Source organism: Notolepis coatsorum (genome assembly GCF_963971535.1).
Source record: "Notolepis coatsorum genome assembly, chromosome: 5".
In the NCBI taxonomy this organism is placed as follows: Eukaryota; Metazoa; Chordata; class Actinopteri; order Aulopiformes; family Paralepididae; genus Notolepis; species Notolepis coatsorum.
This window is the reverse complement of record NC_140169.1, coordinates 50,662,185-50,685,010: the sequence shown is the minus strand read 5'-3', so window position 1 is coordinate 50,685,010 and position 22,826 is coordinate 50,662,185. Positions and strand designations below refer to the sequence as shown.

Here is a 22,826-nt window from a genome sequence, read left to right as displayed (position 1 = left end):
AGCGTATTGCTGCCTAACAGATTTATCTGCTCACAAGTTCTCTTCTCCTTCTTTTGAAAAGACATCCACTCGCCTCGCCTCGCTCCTCTGAATAGGTTAGCTAACGCTAGTTAGCATTTAGCTAAGCTAGCTACTAGCCGACATCATGGCTATACCATGAAAGGCTCCGGCCATTTGTCCCGTTAGCGAGAGGCATTTCGTCAACGTTCCTTGGTGACCGACCGACTGATAATGACCGACCTCTTTCTTCGTCTTGATTGGCATAACTAAGCATAGTCAAAAGCTGCACGCGCGAAAATGTCAAACGCAGCCGACTCACGCTGCCACGCCGGCGTACAGCGTACTACACTGTCTACACATGATGTAAGTAAAACCACTCCCTTCGTTGAAACCAATGCTGCTGCAGAACCCCAGAGGCTGAGCTCCAATAGTGAGTATGTCTGCAGCTGCAGGACTGCAGACCCAGGAACAAGTCAGACACATTCTACAAACGTGTCTAATGTGAAATATATAAGCATATAAGCAAAACTAGATTTTAGGTCTGTGATGGAAAAGGGCCTTGCGGGAAGGGGGACCTCGCAAAAAAAAAAAAAATAATAATAAAAAAAATTTATAATTTTTTTTTTTTTTTTTTTTGCGAGGCCCCCCTTCCCGCGAGGCCCTGTGCGACCGCACTGCTCGCACACCCCCTGAGGCGGCCCTGATCACGTTGTAATTTTTCGGCTGATTATCTAATCATCCTGAAATCAACGCTAGATTATCATTATTATGTCTCGTTGTGCATACATGAAATTACCGCCCCCCCCCCCCCCCCCCCCCCACCGCAGCCAACGGTAAACAGCCATACACGGTCCACACGGATAGCTGTGATCGCGGTAGAAATAAATGTTAGATCAACGATCAAATTTATATATAATGTTCTTACCTTGTATCTGATGTAATGCAAAAGAAATAATCCAAATATCTGATCGCAATTCCAAATACTGCTCGAGGAGGTCCGTACCACACTACCGACCGTGTCACAATGACGGGCGGGCGGTAGGAGTTACTGCTCGATGCCACCGTTGTATAGAACTGGCTCGCCTGAGTATTTAAACCCACGCCCGCCCGGCTCAGATCGGCTCCTAAAACACACCAGCCCATTTTCAATGAGATGCAATAGCTCCGCCTGGCAGTAGAGGGCGGTGTTGACCGTCTGCCAGCTCAGACAGGGTCTGAAGGCTATACCAGAGGCTGCAGCTATGAATTATGAATAGATATAGCGAATAAACGAAATAACGATCCCAAAAACGAGTTAACTAGTTTCTGGCGCTGAACACATGGCGGGCAATAACGAGTTAACTCGTTTCCGGCGCAGATTGTGTTAATAACGGGCTAAAAACACATCATGCAAAATATGTACAGCACACATGTACAGACAATGTACAAACAAACAATAATACTACATATCAGGTACATACGATCATACATGTGGGCAAGCAAGCAGACAGGGTTAGGGTTCTGCAGCGCTGTTGTGTTCACATGTGTAGTTATTTCGGGCGGCTACGTGGCGTAGTGGGCAAGGCACTCGCCACGAAATGCTGGAGACGCTGGGCTTGCCTGTTCGAGCCCAGCGCTCCACATTGCTTTCAGTTTAGCTGGCCGTCCATACTAATACACATTGGCCGTATTAGGGGGTGGGAAACTGATGGGTGGGGATCGGGCGTTGTGGACAGCGACTCCTACAGGTCGGTTGGTGTGCCTGCGCAGTAGAATCAGGAAGTGTCGGGGGCAGCGTGAGCCTCCCACGCGTTACTCCTCGCCACTGAGAGATCGAGCTGCGCAGGTGAAAAGATGCGACTGCTGTTACCTCAAGTACCGGAGGGGACTTGTGCTATGTATGACTTAGTCCACATTGCAGCCGGCTTGTGGGAGGCAAGAAACAGCGTTCGTGACAGGGGAGGGTTGAATTGGATGATACGAAATTGGGATGGGAGAAAATATAGAAAAATGGGAGAAAAAGTGGATAAAAAAAAAAAACATGTGTAGTTATTACTTAACCATGTTTTGAGATCGTGTTTGAATGATGCTAAATGTACTTTTCCCTAATGGAACAGCCAAGTCACCCGGTACAACAGTTCTGGTGAACCTGCTGCTGGGGGCGGTAACATCGGAAAGTGGGGGTGGGGCTAGACCATGGAGGTGGGGCTAGACCATGGAGGTGGGGCTAGACCATGGAGGTGGGGCTAGACCATGGAGGTGGGGCTAGACCATGGAGGTGGGGCTATACCATGGAGGTGGGGCTAGACCATGGAGGTGGAGCTAGACCATGGAGGTGGGGCTAGACCATGGAGGTGGGGCTACACCATTGAGGTGGGGCTAGACCATGGAGGTGTGGCTAGACCATGGAGGTGTGGCTAGACCATGGAGGTGTGGCTAGACCATGGAGGTGTGGCTAGACCATGGAGGTGTGGCTAGACCATGGAGGTGTGGCTATACCATGGAGGTGTGGCTATAACATGGAGGTTGGGCTAGACCATGGAGGTGGGGCTAGACCATGGAGGTGGGGCTAGACCATGGAGGTGGGGCTAGACTATGGAGGTGGGGCTAGACCATGGAGGTGGGGCTAGACCATGGAAGTGGGGCTAGACCATGGAAGTGGGGCTAGACCATGGAGGTGGAGCTAGACCATGGGGGTGGGGCTAGACCATGGAGGTGGGGCTAGACCATTGAGGTGGGGCTAGACCATGGAGGTGTGGCTAGACCATGGAGGTGGGGCTAGACCATGGAGGTGGGGCTAGACCATGGAGGTGGGGCTAGACCATGGAGGTGGGGCTATACCATGGAGGTGGGGCTATACCATGGAGGTGTGGCTAGACCATGGGGGTGGGGCTAGACCATGGAGGTGGGGCTAGACCATGGAGGTGGGGCTAGACCATGGAGGTGGGGCTAGACCATGGAGGTGTGGCTATACCATGGAGGTGTGGCTATACCATGGAGGTTGGGCTAGACCATGGAGGTGGGGCTAGACCATGGAGGTGGGGCTATACCATGGAGGTGGGGCTATACCATGGAGGTGTGGCTAGACCATGGAGGTGTGGCTATACCATGGAGTGGGGGCTAGACCATGGAGGTGGGGCTAGACCATGGAGGTGGGGCTAGACCATGGAGGTGGGGCTAGACCATGGAGGTGGGGCTAGACCATGGAGGTGTGGCTAGACCATGGAGGTGGGGCTAGACCATGGAGGTGTGGCTAGACCATGGGGGTGGGGCTAGACCATGGAGGTGGGGCTAGACCATGGAGGTGGGGCTAGACCATGGAGGTGTGGCTAGACTATGGAGGTGTGGCTAGACTGGAGGTGGGGCTAGACCATGGAGGTGGGGCTAGACCATGGAGGTGGGGCTAGGCCATGGAGGTGGGGTTAGACTATGAAGGTGGGGCTAGACCATGGAGGTGGGGCTAGACCATGGAGGTGGGGCTAGACCATGGAGGTGTGGCTAGACCATGGAGGTGTGGCTAGACCATGGAGGTGGGGCTAGACCATGGAGGTGGGGCTAGACCATGGAGGTGTGGCTATACCATGGAGGTGGGGCTAGACCATGGAGGTGGGGCTAGACCATGGAGGTGGGGCTAGACCATGGAGGTGGGGCTAGACCATGGAGGTGGGGCTAGACCATGGAGGTGGGGCTAGACCATTGAGGTGGGGCTAGACCATGGAGGTGTGGCTAGACCATGGAGGTGGGGCTAGACCATGGAGGTGGGGCTATACCATGGAGGTGTGGCTAGACCATGGGGGTGGGGCTAGACCATGGATGTGGGGCTAGACCATGGAGGTGGGGCTAGACCATGGAGGTGGGGCTAGACCATGGAGGTGGGGCTAGACCATGGAGGTGGGGCTAGACCATGGAGGTGTGGCTAGACCATGGAGGTGTGGCTAGACCATGGAGGTGTGGCTAGACCATGGAGGTGGGGCTAGACCATGGAGGTGGGGCTAGACCATGGAGGTGTGGCTATACCATGGAGGTGTGGCTAGACCATGGAGGTGGGGCTAGACCATGGAGGTGTGGCTAGACCATGGAGGTGGAGCTAGACCATGGAGGTGGGGCTAGACCATGGAGGTTGGGCTAGACCATGGAGGTGTGGCTAGACCATGGAGGTGTGGCTAGACCATGGAGGTGGGGCTAGACTATGGAGGTGTGGCTAGACCATGGAGGTGTGGCTAGACCATGGAGGTGTGGCTAGACCATGGAGGTGGGGCTAGACCATGGAGGTGGGGCTAGACCATGGAGGTGGGGCTAGACCATGGAGGTGGGGCTAGACCATGGAGGTGGGGCTAGACCATGGAGGTGTGGCTAGACCATGGAGGTGTGGCTAGACCATGGAGGTGGGGCTAGACTATGGAGGTGGGGCTAGACCATGGAGGTGGGGTTAGACTATGGAGGTGGGGCTAGACCATGGAGGTGTGGCTAGACCATGGAGGTGGGGCTAGACCATGGAGGTGGGGCTAGACCATGGAGGTGGGGCTAGACCATGGAGGTGGGGCTAGACCATGGAGGTGGGGCTAGACCATGGAGGTGGGGTTAGACCATGGAGGTGGGGCTAGACCATGGAGGTGGGGCTAGACCATGGAGGTGTGGCTAGACTATGGAGGTGGGGCTAGACTATGGAGGTGGGGCTAGACCATGGAGGTGGGGCTAGACTATGGAGGTGGGGCTAGACCATGTAGGTGGGGCTAGACTATGGAGGTGGGGCTAGACCATGGAGGTGGGGCTAGACCATGGAGGTGGGGCTAGACCATGGAGGTGTGGCTAGACCATGGAGGTGTGGCTAGACCATGGAGGTGGGGCTAGACCATGGAGGTGTGGCTAGACTATGGAGGTGTGGCTAGACCATGGAGGTGTGGCTAGACCATGGAGGTGGGGTTAGACTATGAAGGTGGGGCTAGACCATGGAGGTGGGGCTAGACCATGGAGGTGGGGCTAGACCATGGAGGTGTGGCTAGACTATGGAGGTGTGGCTAGACTATGGAGGTGTGGCTAGACTATGGAGGTGGGGCTAGACCATGGAGGTGGGGCTAGACCATGGAGGTGGGGTTAGACCATGGAGGTGTGGCTAGACCATGGAGGTGGGGCTAGACCATGGAGGTGGGGCTAGACCATGGATGTGTGGCTAAACTATGGAGGTCGGGCTAGACCATGGGGGTGGGGCTAGACCATGGAGGTGGGGCTAGACCATGGGGGTGGGGCTAGACCATGGAGGTCGGGCTAGACCATGGGGGTGTGGCTAGACCATGGAGGTGGGGCTAGACCATGGAGGTGTGGCTAGACTATGGAGCTGGGGCTAGACCATGGGGGTGGGGCTAGACCATGGAGGTGGGGCTAGACCATGGAGGTGGGGCTAGACCATGGAGGTGGGGCTAGACCATGGAGGTGTGGCTAGACTATGGAGGTGGGGCTAGACCATGGGGGTGGGGCTAGACCATGGAGGTGGGGCTAGACCATGGAGGTGGAGCTAGACTATGGAGGTGGGTCTAGACCATGGGGGTGGGGCTAGACCATGGAGGTGGGGCTAGACCATGGAGGTGGGGCTAGACTATGGAGGTGGGGCTAGACCATGGAGGTGGGGTTAGACCATGAAGGTGGGGCTAGACCATGGAGGTGGGGTTAGACCATGAAGGTGGGGCTAGACCATGGAGGTGGGGCTAGACCATGGAGGTGGGGTTAGACCATGAAGGTGGGGCTAGACCATGGAGGTGGGGCTAGCTAGACCATGGAGGTGGGGCTAGACCATGGAGGTGTGGCTAGACCATGGAGGTGGGGCTAGACCATGGAGGTGTGGCTAGACCATGGAGGTGTGGCTAGACTATGGAGGTGTGGCTAGACTATGGAGGTGGGGCTAGACCATGGAGGTGGGGCTAGACCATGGAGGTGGGGCTAGACCATGGAGGTGGGGTTAGACCATGGAGGTGTGGCTAGACCATGGAGGTGGGGCTAGACCATGGAGGTGGGGCTAGACCATGGAGGTGTGGCTAAACTATGGATGTCGGGCTAGACCATGGGGTTGGGGCTAGACCATGGAGGTGGGGCTAGACCATGGGGGTGTGGCTAGACCATGGAGGTGGGGCTAGACCATGGAGGTCGGGCTAGACCATGGGGGTGTGGCTAGACCATGGAGGTGGGGCTAGACCATGGAGGTGTGGCTAGACTATGGAGCTGGGGCTAGAACATGGGGGTGGGGCTAGACCATGGAGGTGTGGCTAGACCATGGAGGTGGGGCTAGACCATGGAGGTGTGGCTAGACTATGGAGGTGGGGCTAGACCATGGGGGTGGGGCTAGACCATGGAGGTGGGGCTAGACCATGGAGGTGGAGCTAGACCATGGAGGTGTGGCTAGACCATGGAGGTGGGGCTAGACCATGGAGGTGGGGCTAGACCATGAAGGTGGGGCTAGACCATGGAGGTGGGGCTACACCATGGGGGTGGGGCTAGACCATGGAGGTGTGGCTAGACCATGGAGGTGTGGCTAGACCATGGAGGTGGGGCTACACCATGGGGGTGGGGCTAGACCATGGATGTGGGGCTAGACCATGGAGGTGGGGCTAGACTATGGGGGTGGGGCTAGACCATGGAGGTGTGGCTAGACCATGGAGGTGTGGCTAGACCATGGAGGTGTGGCTAGACCATGGGGGTGGGGCTAGACCATGGAGGTGGGGCTAGACCATGGAGGATTTTGAAGACCAGACTGGCATGGGTTAGTTTGATGATGTTGTCCCAGCTCAAGAGGGCATGCTTGATGTTGTCCCAGCTCAAGAGGGCATGCTTGATGTTGTCCCAGCTCAAGAGGGCATGCTTGATGTTGTCCCAGCTCAAGAGGGCATGCTTGATGTTGTCCCAGCTCAAGAGGGCATGCTTGATGTTGTCCCAGCTCAAGAGGGCATGCTTGATGTTGTCCCAGCTCAAGAGGGCATGCTTGATGTTGTCCCAGCTCAAGAGGGCATGCTTGATGTTGTCCCAGCTCAAGAGGGCACGCTTGTCCAGGATATTGCAGTGGTGGTGACTGATAGGCTTCTGGTCCAGAACCTTCAGAGCCTGTTTATACACAGATTGAATGGGTGCTAGAGTTGTTTTGCAGGCCTGGGTCCAGCTGGTAATACAGTATGTAAGGTGTGACATGATGATGGCATTGAAGTACAGTGTTGCTGCTTCAATGTTCAGACAGTTTCTGATGTATCTGAAGTTAGATAGATTTAATTTGACTGTTCGCGTGATTTTTCTTTATTTTTTTTTTAACATCCTTCATGACATTGTCCCATTCCTCATCAGCTGCCACTTCTAACCAGAGAATGATATGGTTGTAAGTAACCTCAGAGAGAATGAAAACAAGACGACAACACAGACTGCTTGGTTCTTTGTGTGTTTTTTTCATGTCCGCCATCATTTTAACAATGTTGGTCTTTCTGAGCTGTTAGTTAAAGGTGCTATATAAGTGGTATTTGTTTTGTTAAAACAAGTGTTAAATAGTTCTACATTCTGACAGCCATCACTGATATAGTGTCTGGTCAGTAACATGGGTCTCCCAGTCCCTCCACTCTGCAGTAAACAGTCATCACTGATATAGTGTCTGGTCAGTAACATGGGTCTCCCAGTCCCTCCACTCTGCAGTAAACAGTCATCACTGATACAGAGTGTCTGGTCAGTAACATGGGTCTCCCAGTCCCTCCACTCTGCAGTAAACAGTCATCACTGATATAGAGTGTCTGGTCAGTAACATGGGTCTCTCAGTCCCTCCACTCTGCAGTAAACCGTCATCACTGATACAGAGTGTCTGGTCAGTAACATGGGTCTCTCAGTCCCTCCACTCTGAAGTAAACAGTCATCACTGATATAGAGTGTCTGGTCAGTAACATGGGTCTCTCAGTCCCTCCACTCTGCAGTAAACAGTCATCACTGATATAGAGTGTCTGGTCAGTAACATGGGTCTCCCAGTCCCTCCACTCTGCAGTAAACAGTCATCACTGATACAGAGTGTCTGGTCAGTAACATGGGTCTCCCAGTCCCTCCACTCTGCAGTAAACAGTCATCACTGATACAGAGTGTCTGGTCAGTAACATGGGTCTCCCAGTCCCTCCACTCTGCAGTAAACAGTCATCACTGATATAGAGTGTCTGGTCAGTAACATGGGTCTCCCAGACCCTCCACTCTGCAGTAAACAGTCATCACTGGTTAGGGCTGTACCGAATGCTTCGAAGCTTTGATCATAATGTTGACATTCGAATTCTAAATCAACATTCGAATTTGTAATTTTTAATAAAAAAAATAAAACTGGTCCCTTCAGACGAGACTGGTCCGTTCAGACGAGACTGGTCAGTTCAGACGAGACTGGTCCGTTCAGATGAGACTGGTCCCTTCAGACGAGACTGGTCCCTTCAGACGAGACTGGTCCCTTCAGACGAGACTGGTCCCTTCAGACGAGACTGGTCCATTCAGACGAGACTGGTCCCTTCTGACGAGACTGGTCCCTTCAGACGAGACTGGTCCGTTCAGACGAGACTGGTCCGTTCAGACGAGACTGGTCCCTTCAGACGAGACTGGTCCCTTCAGACGAGACTGGTCCCTTCAGACGAGACTGGTCCCTTCAGACAAGACTGGTCCCTTCAGACGAGACTGGTCCCTTCAGACGAGACTGGTCCCTTCAGACGAGACTGGTCCCTTCAGACGAGACTGGTCCCTTCAGACGAGACTGGTCCCTTCAGACGAGACTGGTCCCTTCAGACGAGACTGGTCCCTTCAGATGAGACTTGTCCGTTCAGACGAGACTGGTCCCTTCAGACTGGTCCCTTCAGACGAGACTGGTCCCTTCAGACGAGACTGGTCCGTTCAGACGAGACTGGTCCGTTCAGACGAGACTGGTCCGTTCAGACGAGACTGGTCCCTTCAGACGAGACTGGTCCGTTCAGACGAGACTGGTCCCTTCAGACTGGTCCGTTCAGACTGGTCCGGTCCGGTCACAGGCGGAGGAGGGTGTGTGACTCACATGACATTATACATCCAATCATGTTGCGTAAAATCATTTCCATCTGTGTGGTTTGCTTCATTTTAGCCAATCCCATCATTACCATCCACCGCAAAGCCCGCCCATTCCAACACCACAGACTCGCCGAGGGCAGACGGGGACAGCCAATCCAAAGGTAACGAGAGGCAGCTAAAGGGCAGGTTCACCCAAAACACACTAACAAAACAACACATTCTTTTTTTGGATGGTAGTGTGGGTTATGTTCACCAGGAAGTTTGATTGATTGAAAACTTTATTAGATTGCAGAATGGGGTATTGATTGATTGATTGAAAATGTTATTAACAGATTGCAGAATGGGTACAATACAGTACGGCTCAATACACACAATTGTTAAGGGGATGCAGACCAGAGAAAGACTTTCGTCTTGTTTACATCAGGGTCCCCCATTTTCAATTCATCATGACATTTACGACATACAGATAGACAGTACTGTTACATTTATGACATACAAGATATACAAATATACAGTACTGTTTACCCAGAGATCCTAACAGAAATTATATACATTCGAGGGGGAGGAAACTGTACATTAGAAGGGGGTGGGGGATGGGGGGGGGGTTGGACATTTACGGGGGCCAGTTTCGAATTGCAGGTACAATACAGTACGGCTCAATACAAACAACTGCTAAGAGGATGAAGAAGACCAGAGAAAGACTTTCGTCTTGTTTACATCAGGGTCCCCCATTTTCAATTCGTCAAGATCTGTGGATGATGGTGTAGGTTATGAACTGTTCACCGGGAGATCTGTGGACCATGGTGTAGTTTTTTTTTTTTTTTGTATCCACTTTTTCTCCCATTTTTAAATTTTTTCTCCCATCCCAATTTTCATATCGTCCAATTCAACCCTCCCCTGTCTTCGAACGTTGTTTCTTGCCTCCCACAAGCCGGCTGCAATGTGGACTAAGTCATACATAGCACGAGTCCCCTCCGATACTCGAGGTAACAGCCGGCTCGATCTTTCAGCGTCATGGGGTCTGCGCTTTGGAGGGGCCCCGCCCCCGTCGCTTCTTGATTCTACTGCGCAGGCGCACCAACCGACCTGTAGGAGTCGCTGTCCACAACGCCCGATCCCCACCCTTCAGTTTCCCTCCCCGTAATACGGCCAATGTGTATTACTGTGGACGACCAGCTAAACTGAAAGCAAATGTGGAGAGCGGGGCTCGAACAGGAGGCATCCTGTTTGAGCCTAGTCTCCAGCATTCGTTGCGAGCGCCTTGCCCACTGCGCCACGTAGCCGCCCGATGATGGTGTAGGTTATGAACTGTTCACCGGGAGATCTGTGGACGATGATGGTGCAGGTTATGAACTGTTCACCGGGAGATCTGTGGACGATGATGGTGTAGGTTATGAACTGTTCACCAGGAGATCTGTGGACGATGATGGTGCAGGTTATGAACTGTTCACCAGGAGATCTGTGGACGATGATGGTGCAGGTTATGAACTGTTCACCAGGAGATCTGTGGACGATGATGGTGCAGGTTATGAACTGTTCACCAGGAGATCTGTGGACGATGATGGTGCAGGTTATGAACTGTTCACCAGGAGATCTGTGGACGATGATGGTGCAGGTTATGAACTGTTCACCAGGAGATCTGTGGACGATGATGGTGCAGGTTATGAACTGTTCACCAGGAGATCTGTGGACGATGATGGTGCAGGTTATGAACTGTTCACCAGGAGATCTGTGGACGATGATGGTGCAGGTTATGAACTGTTCACCAGGAGATCTGTGGACGATGATGGTGCAGGTTATGAACTGTTCACCAGGAGATCTGTGGACGATGATGGTGCAGGTTATGAACTGTTCACCAGGAGATCTGTGGACGATGATGGTGCAGGTTATGAACTGTTCACCAGGAGATCTGTGGACGATGATGGTGCAGGTTATGAACTGTTCACCAGGAGATCTGTGGACGATGATGGTGCAGGTTATGAACTGTTCACCGGGAGATCTGTGGACGATGATGGTGCAGGTTATGAACTGTTCACCAGGAGATCTGTGGACGATGATGGTGCAGGTTATGAACTGTTCACCAGGAGATCTGTGGACGATGATGGTGCAGGTTATGAACTGTTCACCGGGAGATCTGTGGACGATGATGGTGCAGGTTATGAACTGTTCACCAGGAGATCTGTGGACGATGATGGTGCAGGTTATGAACTGTTCACCAGGAGATCTGTGGACGATGATGGTGCAGGTTATGAAACCAGGCTAGATTTCCACCAGCACGCCCCTCTACTACAGGGGTTCCCAAACTTTTCAGGCCGGGACCCAGAAAATAAGGCGTCAGAGAGCCGCGGCCCAATGCACATCGTCAGGCTTTTTTTTTTTTTTTTTGCCAGGCGACCGATTTTTTAAGCCAAATATCACTTCAATCCCATTAAGTTAGTTCAAGTTAGTTATTCATTTATATGTGCTATTTATGAGAGGGCTAACTTGTTGCAAAATAATAATGATAATAATAATAGCCTCATTAAAATACTATTGTTGCTTCGGTTGTTTTCAGCGTTTTATGTGCATAATCTGTTATTTAGTTTGAAATGTTCGTTGAAATAAGTAGATTTTTTCGTTTTTGTTTATTTATTAAGTTAATATAAAACCATATAGTCACATTTTAGAATACAATAGAATATAATTTTAGAATACAACTAGAAACACTGTCCTAAGTTCAGTGGCATAAAAAAAAAAAAAAAAAAAAAAAAAAAAAAAAAAATTATTTATTTTTTTAATTTATTTTTAAATCATCTCGTGGCCCTCCCGTGGCTGCTCGCGGCCCACCTTTGGGTCGCGACCCCGACTTTGGCAACCACTGGTGTAGGTTATGAACTGTTCACCAGGACATCTGTGGATGATAGACCACCGGCAACACGTCCGCTATTCTGAACACCCGAACTCCGCATGCGCAGATTGCCCACGGAGTCTAGGTTCATCAATCTGCGCATGCGTAGTTCGGGAGTAGGTGCGAAAAAGCGAGGCAGAGAAAGTGACGATCGACTTGGGATCGGTCACGCCGTGTTCAGGAGACTCAGGCGTATAAAAGTCTATTGGATCGCGTGTCCAGCGCCCCCACAGCCGTAGCTGCAACCACTTAATGTCGAGGCTCTCGTCCACATTCGTTCATTTTCTCCCCCCCCCCCCCGCTCTCTCTCCTCCATGAGCTCCATGTAACGCGGAGGTGCTGCGGTCTATAGTGTAGATTATGAACGGGTTCTCTAAGACTCTGTTGCCGTAGCAACGTTCTTCTGACCAACATAGACTTTACAAGTGTTTCCTGCGTTTGACCGTAAAGGGCCTGAAGTTGTGCTCGTTAAAAGACACCTGTCTTATTTCGTTCCCAACCTCGGTGTCTTAATAACCCTTTCACTGCCACACGACAGCCGGTTAACCCTTTACTATCACACAAACCGATGGCGATGCTCCGTCATTAGCTCCGCATCCGCTCACAGACACTCACAGCACCCTCTCTCACCTGGACCATCCGCTCACAGACACTCACAGCACCCTCTCTCACCTGGACCATCCGCTCACAGACACTCACAGCACCCTCTCTCACCTGGACCATCCGCTCACAGACACTCACAGCACCCTCTCTCACCTGGACCATCCGCTCACAGACACTCACAGCACCCTCTCTCACCTCGACCGCCAGAAGGGGGGGCTATGTGAGACTGTTGTTCATTGACTACAGCTCAGCGTTCAACACCATAGTCCCCACCAGACTGGTGGACAAGCTGATCGAGCTGGGTCTGAGCTCCGCTCTGAGCGCCTGGGTACTGGGCTTTCTGAGCGAAAGGCCCCAGGCGGTCAGGGTGGGGGGTCAGACCTCCGACACCATCACCCTGAGCATCGGGTCCCCCCAGGGCTGTGTTCTGAGCCCCCTGCTGTACTCACTCTACACACACGACTGTGTGGCCAAGTTCAGCTCCAACTCCATAGTGAAGTTTGCGGACGACACAGTGGTGGTGGGGCTGATCTCTGACAACGACGAGAAGGCCTACCGGGAGGAGGTTGAGGTACTGGAACGCTGGTGCCAGGACAACAGCCTGCTCCTGAACATTGGTAAAACCAAGGAGCTGATCGTGGATTATAGGAGAGGACAGCAGGAGACACACACACCACTGATGATTAACGGGGCTACCGTGGACAGGGTGAGCAGCTTCAAGTACCTGGGGGTCCACATCTCAGAGGATCTGACATGGTCAACACACATAGACACAGTAGTAAAGAAGGCGAAACAGCGTCTCTACCACCTGAGACAGTTAAGGAAGTTAAGAGTATCTGGGAAGATACTCCAGTCCTTCTACTCCGGAGCTGTAGAGAGCATCTTGACTGGAAACATCACTGCCTGGTATGGAAACAGCACGGCACAGGACAAGAAGGCCCTACAGAGAGTTGTGCGCTCAGCCGAACGTACCACGGGTATTGCACTACCTCCCCTGCAGGTCCTATACAACAAGAGGTGCAAATCCAGAGCCTGCAGAATAATGAAAGACCCTCACCACCCCAACAACAGCCTGTTCCAGCTGCTGAGGTCAGGCAGACGCCTGCGAACCCCAGCTACTAGGACAGAGAGGCTTCGGCTCAGCTTCTTCCCCCAGGCCATCAGAGCCTTGAACACTGAACTCTCCACGCACAAGCACACATGAGCACACACACAACACACACACTGTACACGCTCACACACTAGCAGCCACTTTAACATGAGCACACACACACACACATGCTGCACACGCTCACACTATGGACACTTTACAAAAGGAAAGGTCACTTTAAGAATAGTATAGTATATAGTATAGTACTAGTATAGTAGCTTGTATTGTATTGTATAATATAGCATTGTATAGCAGTGTACATAAAGACCCAGTGCCTCATCCGTAGCTAACAGTGTATGCACTACCACAGGACCTAGCATGTCCTACCATGCTCTGTAAATAACTCATGTACAGATACCGATATGCCCTACTTTGTTTACTTGTTTATTGCACAATGTCGCTCTATTTGTTGGATTCTTATTATATATTATTACTATTGTATTATGCACATCGTTGCGGGCGAGACCCCCCGCATTTCACTGTATACCTATATGCCGTGACAAATAAAACTCTTGTATCTTGTACCTTCTGTATTGTCACAGTGAAAGGGTTAACCGGCTGTCGTGTGGCAGTGAAAGGGTTAAGGAAATATAGTAGCCCGTTCCTCAAAAGTAGGGGCGCGCCGACACTAGTATGGGATCAGTCTAAAAGAGAGTGTCAGTATCATGTCATCAATCCATGAGCTCGTTTTGTATTGTAGTATGTCTGGTGTATTATGTCTGTCCGTTCTCTATCTGCTTGGTGGGACTGCATGTATTTTTTTTCTTCTGTTTTCGTATTGTTCCTGTCTTTTTTTGTTTCTCTTTCTTTCTGTGTGTGTCACTGTGCGTGTGTGTGTGTGTGTGTGTGTGTGTGTGTGTGTGTGTGTCACTGTGTGTGTGTGTGTGTCACTGTGTGTGTGTGTGTTGTCACTGTGTGTGTGTGTGTGTGTGTGTGTGTCACTGTGTGTGTGTGTCACTGTGTGTGTGTGTCACTGTGTGTGTGTGTGTGTGTGTGTGTGTGTGTGTCACTGTGTGTGTGTCACTGTGTGTGTGTGTGTGTCACTGTGTGTGTGTGTGTGTTACTGTTAGAGCTGCCGCGGTATTGATATTTTCCTTACCGCACGAATTTGCGAAATATTTCCTACCGCCGCGGTTATTGCACAGTGCGCACAAAAAAAAAAAAAAGTTTGAATGCATTTTTTTTTTCAGTAGTCTACTCTTATAGCCTGCCTCTAGTCTAATGGCGCTTTTCCACTGCATAGTACCTACTCGACTCGACCCGCTTTAGGCACCTGGTACTTCGTTCCTTTTCCACTGCAGCCAGGTACTACTCCGTTTGTCTCCGACGTGGGGATGCAGGCGGGGCCGCTCGCTTGTGTACACTGAAAGCTCCGTGGGCATAGATGTCCGAGGGCTTGCAGCAAGCCAGAGTTTAACACAGTTTCAATCAATCAATCAATCAATCAATCAATAACAACATCAACCAGACTCTCGTTGCGTCTATTCTGCCAAAGCTAACGTTACCTCTCATTGTGTATTCTACCAAGCAAACCCGGGTTTAACGTTACCTCTCGTGTATATCGGCTGACGGTAGTATTAGGCTAATAATAACAACAACAAACTTAACACATCAGCGATCTTGTTGTGACACTAAACTCTCCGCTCGGTGGTAAATTGGGTTGATGTCGGTTTTGTTTCATCAATAAATAAGGCAGAATACACAGTGAATCCATTCTTTTTTGTTTATTGCTTGGTTCTGTCGCAAACAAATCCTGAATGAAATGCATCCTTAGCGAGGCAGTAAAGATGGCGGCGTTCTGTTTTCGTTCAGAGGCTACAAAGTGTGACGCGTCTCTCTTCTGACCAGTCAGTGGTCTGCAATGTTTCACATGTCTTTTCTGGTACCACTTCTACCCAATAGGGTCGCTTGGAACCGAGTAGGGTATATCTGCAGAGCCGCAAGCCAACTTTATTATTATGATAAAAAAAAACAGCGGTGACGCGGTATTCAGCCTAACTCTGCGGTGAGCGTGATGCAACAGCGATACCGCGGTAATGCGGTTATCGCGGCAGCTCTAGTTACTGTGTGTGTGTGTGTGTGTCACTGTGTGTGTTGTCACTGTGTGTGTGTGTCACTGTGTGTGTCACTGTGTGTGTCACTGTGTGTGTGTGTGTGTGTCACTGTGTGTGTGTGTGTGTGTGTGTCACTGTGTGTGTGTGTGTGTGTGTCACTGTGTGTGTGTGTGTCACTGTGTGTGTTTAAAGCGCTCCTCTGCTCCTCTGACCCCGCCCCCTCTCACCTCTGACCCCGCCCCATCTCACCTCTGACCCCGCCCCCTCTCACCTCTGACCCTGCCCCCTCTGCTCCTCTGTCCTCTCAGTGAAGGAACACTGCAAGGTGACCTTTGCCTTCGAGGCCACGAACGAGGACGAGCTGACCCTGAGAGAGGGAGAGGTCGTCCAGGTGCTGAGCAAGGTGAGTGACCCCCTGACCCCTGACCCTGAGAGAGGGAGAGGTCGTCCAGGTGCTGAGCAAGGTGAGTGACCCCTGCTGACCCCTGAGAGAGGGAGAGGTCGTCCAGGTGCTGAGCAAGGTGAGTGACCCCCTGACCCCTGACCCTGAGAGAGGGAGAGGTCGTCCAGGTGCTGAGCAAGGTGAGTGACCCCCTGACCCTGAGAGAGGGAGAGGTCGTCCAGCTGCTGAGCAAGGTGAGTGACCCCTGCTGACCCCTGAGAGAGGGAGAGGTCGTCCAGGTGCTGAGCAAGGTGAGTGACCCCCTGACCCTGAGAGAGGGAGAGGTCGTCCAGCTGCTGAGCAAGGTGAGTGACCCCTGCTGACCCCTGAGAGAGGGAGAGGTCGTCCAGGTGCTGAGCAAGGTGAGTGACCCCCTGACCCCTGAGAGAGGGAGAGGTCGTCCAGCTGCTGAGCAAGGTGAGTGACCCCCTGACCCTGAGAGAGGGAGAGGTCGTCCAGCTGCTGAGCAAGGTGAGTGACCCCCTGACCCTGAGAGAGGGAGAGGTCGTCCAGGTGCTGAGCAAGGTGAGTGACCCCCTGACCCTTGACCCTGAGAGAGGGAGAGGTCGTCCAGGTGCTGAGCAAGGTGAGTGACCCCTGCTGACCCCTGAGAGAGGGAGAGGTCGTCCAGGTGCTGAGCAAGGTGAGTGACCCCCTGACCCTTGACCCTGAGAGAGGGAGAGGTCGTCCAGGTGCTGAGCAAGGTGAGTGACCCCCTGACCCTGAGAGAGGGAGAGGTCGTCCAGCTGCTGAGCAAGGTGAGTGACCCCCTGACCCTTGACCCTGAGAGAGGGAGAGGTCGTCCAGGTGCTGAGCAAGGTGAGTGACCCCCTGACCCTGAGAGAGGGAGAGGTCGTCCAGCTGCTGAGCAAGGTGAGTGACCCCTGCTGACCCTGAGAGAGGTCATCCAGAGGTCAAGCCCCCCTGCTGTCTGCATAAGAGGAGGTGAAGGGGGGGGGGGGGGGGGGGGCTGGGGGCGATATGGCCTAGAAATTAAATATCCGATTTATTTATTTTTAATCCGATTTACGATTTGAATCGATTTTTTTCTCTGAAAACCAGAAACGCCAGGGAAATCATTCAAATAAGCTTTGTTTTTATTTGACAAATAAATCAAAACCAAGATGAATGTCCCTGTTGGGATTGAAGTGCAAACCTAACTTTCACCAATCTTCACTTAAAAAAATAAATAATAATATATATATATATATATATATATATATATATATATATATATATATATATATATATATATATATATATATATATATATAAATAAAGGGTTACTCTTGATCAAACAAAGATGAATGTCCCTATTGGGATTAATAGTGCAATAACTTGCTTTTTCACCAAACTTCACTTAAAACAAATAAAACGTGCCTCTTGATCATCAAACAATAATGAATTTCCCTATTGGGATTAATAAATAATAAAGTGCAAATCTAACTTTCACCAAACATCACTTTTTGTCAAATAAAAGGTGACCATAATTTTTTTTCTTTTTTCGTTTTAAATCGATTAAACATTTTCAAAATCGTCCTAAATCATTCATTCGAATTAATCGATAAAATCGATTAATCGCCCGGCCCCTACGCGTTCACACCGGGAATTATTGGTTCGGAACATGAAAAATCGGTGCTCAGTGTTTTCTCAGAGGGCCGAACTAAAGCCTCTGTCATGTTCTCGACCAGTTATTCCCCGTGTGTGTGAACGCGCCGGCCGGTTCCAGATCACGTTCGGGAACCGGCACGGAGCCCGGCCGGTGTGAAAGGCCCACCATTGACATGAATGACGTTTTTCTTCCTAACATTTTCCTAGATTATTATTAATCTGTTTCCCTGTTATGAGCTCTGTTAAGACTGTTATGAGCTTAACACATACGATGCAATAACGAATAAAATACACTAAAATTACAGAAAAGGTAGTGATGCACGATATATCGGCCGCCGATATAATATCGGCCGATATGGCAGTTTTTTTACACATCGGTATCGGTCCGATATCAAGATAGGGCCGATATTAAAAAAAAAATTAAAAATTTTTTTTTTTTTTTTACATGTTTTGGCCTTAAATAGTTTCAAAATATCTGTCATTTCTGAAAATAAGTTACAAAAGTAAAAAAAAAAAAAATGCGTTTTGGAAAATAGCTCTTTATTTGATTATCATAAAGTGTTTTCTATACAGAGATATCGACATCGGTAAATATCGGTATCGGCCAAAACAGCAATATTAATATCGGTTATCGGTATCGGCCACAATTTTCACATCGGTGCATCACTAAGAAAAGGGTATTGTACACTAAGAAAACAAGAGCAAGGTGCAATATAAAAGAGACAAGAAAATAGATTAAAAGTTCAGAGTAACAGCGGACGTTGTGTGCAGGTGGCAGGCTAACTCTGGTCAAAGGCCAGGGGGGAAAAGAGGTGCGTTTTGAGCAGCGATTTAAAAGCCTCTAGGCTCTGGGCAGATCTTTTTTTGATCCACTTTTTCTCCTTATAGCAGTGAAGGCTCTGTCTCCCCTGGTGTTGAGCCTGGTCCTGGGCTCCTCCTCCAGCAGCTCTGTCTCCCCTGGTGTTGAGCCTGGTCCTGGACTCCTCCTCCAGCAGCAGCTCTGTCTCCCCTGGTGTTGAGCCTGGTCCTGGGCTCCTCCTCCAGCAGCTCTGTCTCCCCTGGTGTTGAGCCTGGTCCTGGGCTCCTCCAGCAGCAGCTCTGTCTCCTCTGGTGTTGAGCCTGGTCCTGGGCGCGTGTAACTGTTCCGCAACAGTAAGTGACTTCCGGGGTAGGCCTGATTGGCCCCGACAGGCACGTGACACGCAACTTTCTCTGCCGCGCGGCACGCTCCGCGGAGCCGAGCGGCAGAGCTTACGGAATTACGTAACCGTCCAAATACGCCATGACTCTCATTCGGCGCTATAGCTCACCTGGCAGAGCAGCGGTCCTGCGATCCTGCGGTCCGTTGTTGGTGAGTTCGAATCCCATCAAATCTTTTTTTTTTAACGTGATTTTTTTTTTAACGTGTATTCTTTCGCCGGTTAAGGTTAGGCATGGTTAAGGTTAGGCATTGTTTCGGAGTTGGTTAAGGTTAGAACGGTTAAGTTTAGGCGCTGTTAAGAAGCTGGTTAAGGTTAGAGTTTGTCTTAGAGAATGGCAATATTCTTTCTATGGTTAAGGTTAGGCATGGTTAAGGTTAAGGTTAAGGTTAGGCATTGTTTCGGAGTTGGTTAAGGTTAGAACGGTTAAGTTTAGGCGCTGTTAAGGAGCTGGTTAAGGTTAGAGTTTGTGTTAGAGAATGGCAATAGACAGCCTATTTCCGCACGACAGCTCTCAGCAGCCTCGTTGCGCGTCCTGAGTTTGCCGCGTCACGTGCCTGTCGGGGCCAATCAGGCCTACCCCGGAAGTCACTTACTGTTGCGGAACAGGTACACGCGTCCTGGGCTCCTCCTCCAGCAGCTCTGTCTCCCCTGGTGTTGAGCCTGGTCCTGGGCTCCTCCAGCAGCAGCTCTGTCTCCCCTGGTGTTGAGCCTGGTCCTGGGCTCCTCCTCCAGCAGCTCTGTCTCCCCTGGTGTTGAGCCTGGTCCTGGGCTCCTCCTCCAGCAGCTCTGTCTCCCCTGGTGTTGAGCCTGGTCCTGGGCTCCTCCTCCAGCAGCAGCTCTGTCTCCCCTGGTGTTGAGCCTGGTCCTGGGCTCCTCCTCCAGCAGCTCTGTCTCCCCTGGTGTTGAGCCTGGTCCTGGGCTCCTCCAGCAGCAGCTCTGTCTCCCCTGGTGTTGAGCCTGGTCCTGGGCTCCTCCTCCAGCAGCAGCTCTGTCTCCCCTGGTGTTGAGCCTGGTCCTGGGCTCCTCCTCCAGCAGCTCTGTCTCCCCTGGTGTTGAGCCTGGTCCTGGGCTCCTCCTCCAGCAGCAGCTCTGTCCCCCCTGGTGTTGAGCCTGGTCCTGGGCTCCTCCAGCAGCTCGGTCTCCCCTGGTGTTGAGCCTGGTCCTGGGCTCCTCCTCCAGCAGCAGCTCTGTCTCCCCTGGTGTTGAGCCTGGTCCTGGGCTCCTCCTCCAGCAGCTCTGTCTCCCCTGGTGTTGAGCCTGGTCCTGGGCTCCTCCAGCAGCAGCTCTGTCTCCCCTGGTGTTGAGCCTGGTCCTGGGCTCCTCCTCCAGCAGCTCTGTCTCCCCTGGTGTTGAGCCTGGTCCTGGGCTCCTCCTCCAGCAGCAGCTCTGTCTCCCCTGGTGTTGAGCCTGGTCCTGGGCTCCTCCTCCAGCAGCAGCTCTGTCTCCCCTGGTGTTGAGCCTGGTCCTGGGCTCCTCCAGCAGCAGCTCTGTCTCCCCTGGTGTTGAGCCTGGTCCTGGGCTCCTCCTCCAGCAGCAGCTCTGTCTCCCCTGGTGTTGAGCCTGGTCCTGGGCTCCTCCTCCAGCAGCTCTGTCTCCCCTGGTGTTGAGCCTGGTCCTGGGCTCCTCCTCCAGCAGCTCTGTCTCCCCTGGTGTTGAGCCTGGTCCTGGGCTCCTCCTCCAGCAGCAGCTCTGTCTCCCCTGGTGTTGAGCCTGGTCCTGGGCTCCTCCTCCAGCAGCTCTGTATCCCCTGGTGTTGAGCCTGGTCCTGGGCTCCTCCTCCTCCAGCAGCAGCTCTGTCTCCCCTGGTGTTGAGCCTGGTCCTGGGCTCCTCCTCCAGCAGCAGCTCTGTCTCCCCTGGTGTTGAGCCTGGTCCTGGGCTCCTCCTCCAGCAGCTCTGTATCCCCTGGTGTTGAGCCTGGTCCTGGGCTCCTCCTCCTCCAGCAGCAGCTCTGTCTCCCCTGGTGTTGAGCCTGGTCCTGGGCTCCTCCTCCAGCAGCAGCTCTGTCTCCCCTGGTGTTGAGCCTGGTCCTGGGCTCCTCCTCCAGCAGCTCTGTCTCCCCTGGTGTTGAGCCTGGTCCTGGGCTCCTCCTCCAGCAGCTCTGTCTCCCCTGGTGTTGAGCCTTGTCCTGGGCTCCTCCAGCAGCAGCTCTGTCTCCCCTGGTGTTGAGCCTGGTCCTGGGCTCCTCCAGTAGCAGCTCTGTCTCCCCTGGTGTTGAGCCTGGTCCTGGGCCCCTCCAGCAGCTCTGTCTCCCCTGGTGTTGAGCCTGGGCTCCTCCAGCAGCAGCTCGGTCTCCCCTGGTGTTGAGCCTGGTCCTGGGCTCCTCCTCCAGCAGCTCTGTCTCCCCTGGTGTTGAGCCTGGTCCTGGGCTCCTCCTCCAGCAGCAGCTCGGTCTCCCCTGGTGTTGAGCCTGGTCCTGGGCTCCTCCAGCAGCAGCTCTGTCTCCCCTGGTGTTGAGCCTGGTCCTGGGCTCCTCCTCCAGCAGCTCTGTCTCCCCTGGTGTTGAGCCTGGTCCTGGGCTCCTCCTCCAGCAGCTCTGTCTCCCCTGGTGTTGAGCCTGGTCCTGGGCTCCTCCTCCAGCAGCTCTGTCTCCCCTGGTGTTGAGCCTGGTCCTGGGCTCCTCCTCCAGCAGCTCTGTCTCCCCTGGTGTTGAGCCTGGTCCTGGGCTCCTCCAGCAGCTCTGTCTCCCCTGGTGTTGAGCCTTGTCCTGGGCTCCTCCAGCAGCAGCTCTGTCTCCCCTGGTGTTGAGCCTGGTCCTGGGCTCCTCCAGCAGCAGCTCTGTCTCCCCTGGTGTTGAGCCTGGTCCTGGGCTCCTCCAGCAGCTCTGTCTCCCCTGGTGTTGAGCCTGGTACTGGGCTCCTCCTCCAGCAGCAGCTCTGTCTCCCCTGGTGTTGAGCCTGGTCCTGGGCTCCTCCAGCAGCAGCTCTGTCTCCCCTGGTGTTGAGCCTGGTCCTGGGCTCCTCCAGCAGCTCTGTCTCCCCTGGTGTTGAGTTGGTCCTGGGCTCCTCCTCCAGCAGCAGCTCTGTCTCCCCTGGTGTTGAGCCTGGTCCTGGACTCCTCCAGCAGCTCTGTCTCCCCTGGTGTTGAGCCTGGTCCTGGGCTCCTCCAGCAGCTCTGTCTCCCCTGGTGTTGAGCCTGGTCCTGGGCTCCTCCAGCAGCTCTGTCTCCCCTGGTGTTGAGCCTGGTCCTGGGCTCCTCCAGCAGCAGCTCTGTCTCCCCTGGTGTTGAGCCTGGTCCTGGGCTCCTCCAGCAGCTCTGTCTCCCCTGGTGTTGAGCCTGGTCCTGGGCTCCTCCAGCAGCTCTGTCTCCCCTGGTGTTGAGCCTGGTCCTGGGCTCCTCCAGCAGCTCTGTCTCCCCTGGTGTTGAGCCTGGTCCTGGGCTCCTCCTCCAGCAGCAGCTCGGTCTCCCCTGGTGTTGAGCCTGGTCCTGGGCTCCTCCTCCAGCAGCTCTGTCTCCCCTGGTGTTGAGCCTGGTCCTGGGCTCCTCCTCCAGCAGCAGCTCTGTCCCCCCTGGTGTTGAGCCTGGTCCTGGGCTCCTCCAGCAGCTCTGTCTCCCCTGGTGTTGAGCCTTGTCCTGGGCTCCTCCTCCAGCAGCTCTGTCTCCCCTGGTGTTGAGCCTGGTCCTGGGCTCCTCCTCCAGCAGCAGCTCTGTCTCCCCTGGTGTTGAGCCTGGTCCTGGGCTCCTCCAGCAGCAGCTCTGTCTCCCCTGGTGTTGAGCCTGGTCCTGGGCTCCTCCTCCAGCAGCTCTGTATCCCCTGGTGTTGAGCCTGGTCCTGGGCTCCTCCTCCAGCAGCTCTGTCTCCCCTGGTGTTGAGCCTGGTCCTGGGCTCCTCCTCCTCCAGCAGCAGCTCTGTCTCCCCTGGTGTTGAGCCTG

General features: G+C 52.9%; 1 protein-coding gene across 1 annotated transcript in view; it reads left to right on the top strand.

Annotated features, from left to right (window-relative positions):
* cd2ap (CD2-associated protein) overlaps positions 1-22,826 on the top strand; it is a 232,188-nt gene that overhangs the window by 127,800 nt on the left and 81,562 nt on the right. Inside the window, exons 7-8 of the mRNA XM_084314088.1 lie at positions 9,080-9,167; positions 16,009-16,103. Coding sequence (XP_084170214.1) covers positions 9,080-9,167; positions 16,009-16,103 — 183 coding nt within the window. The remainder of the gene's footprint in view (positions 1-9,079; positions 9,168-16,008; positions 16,104-22,826) is intronic.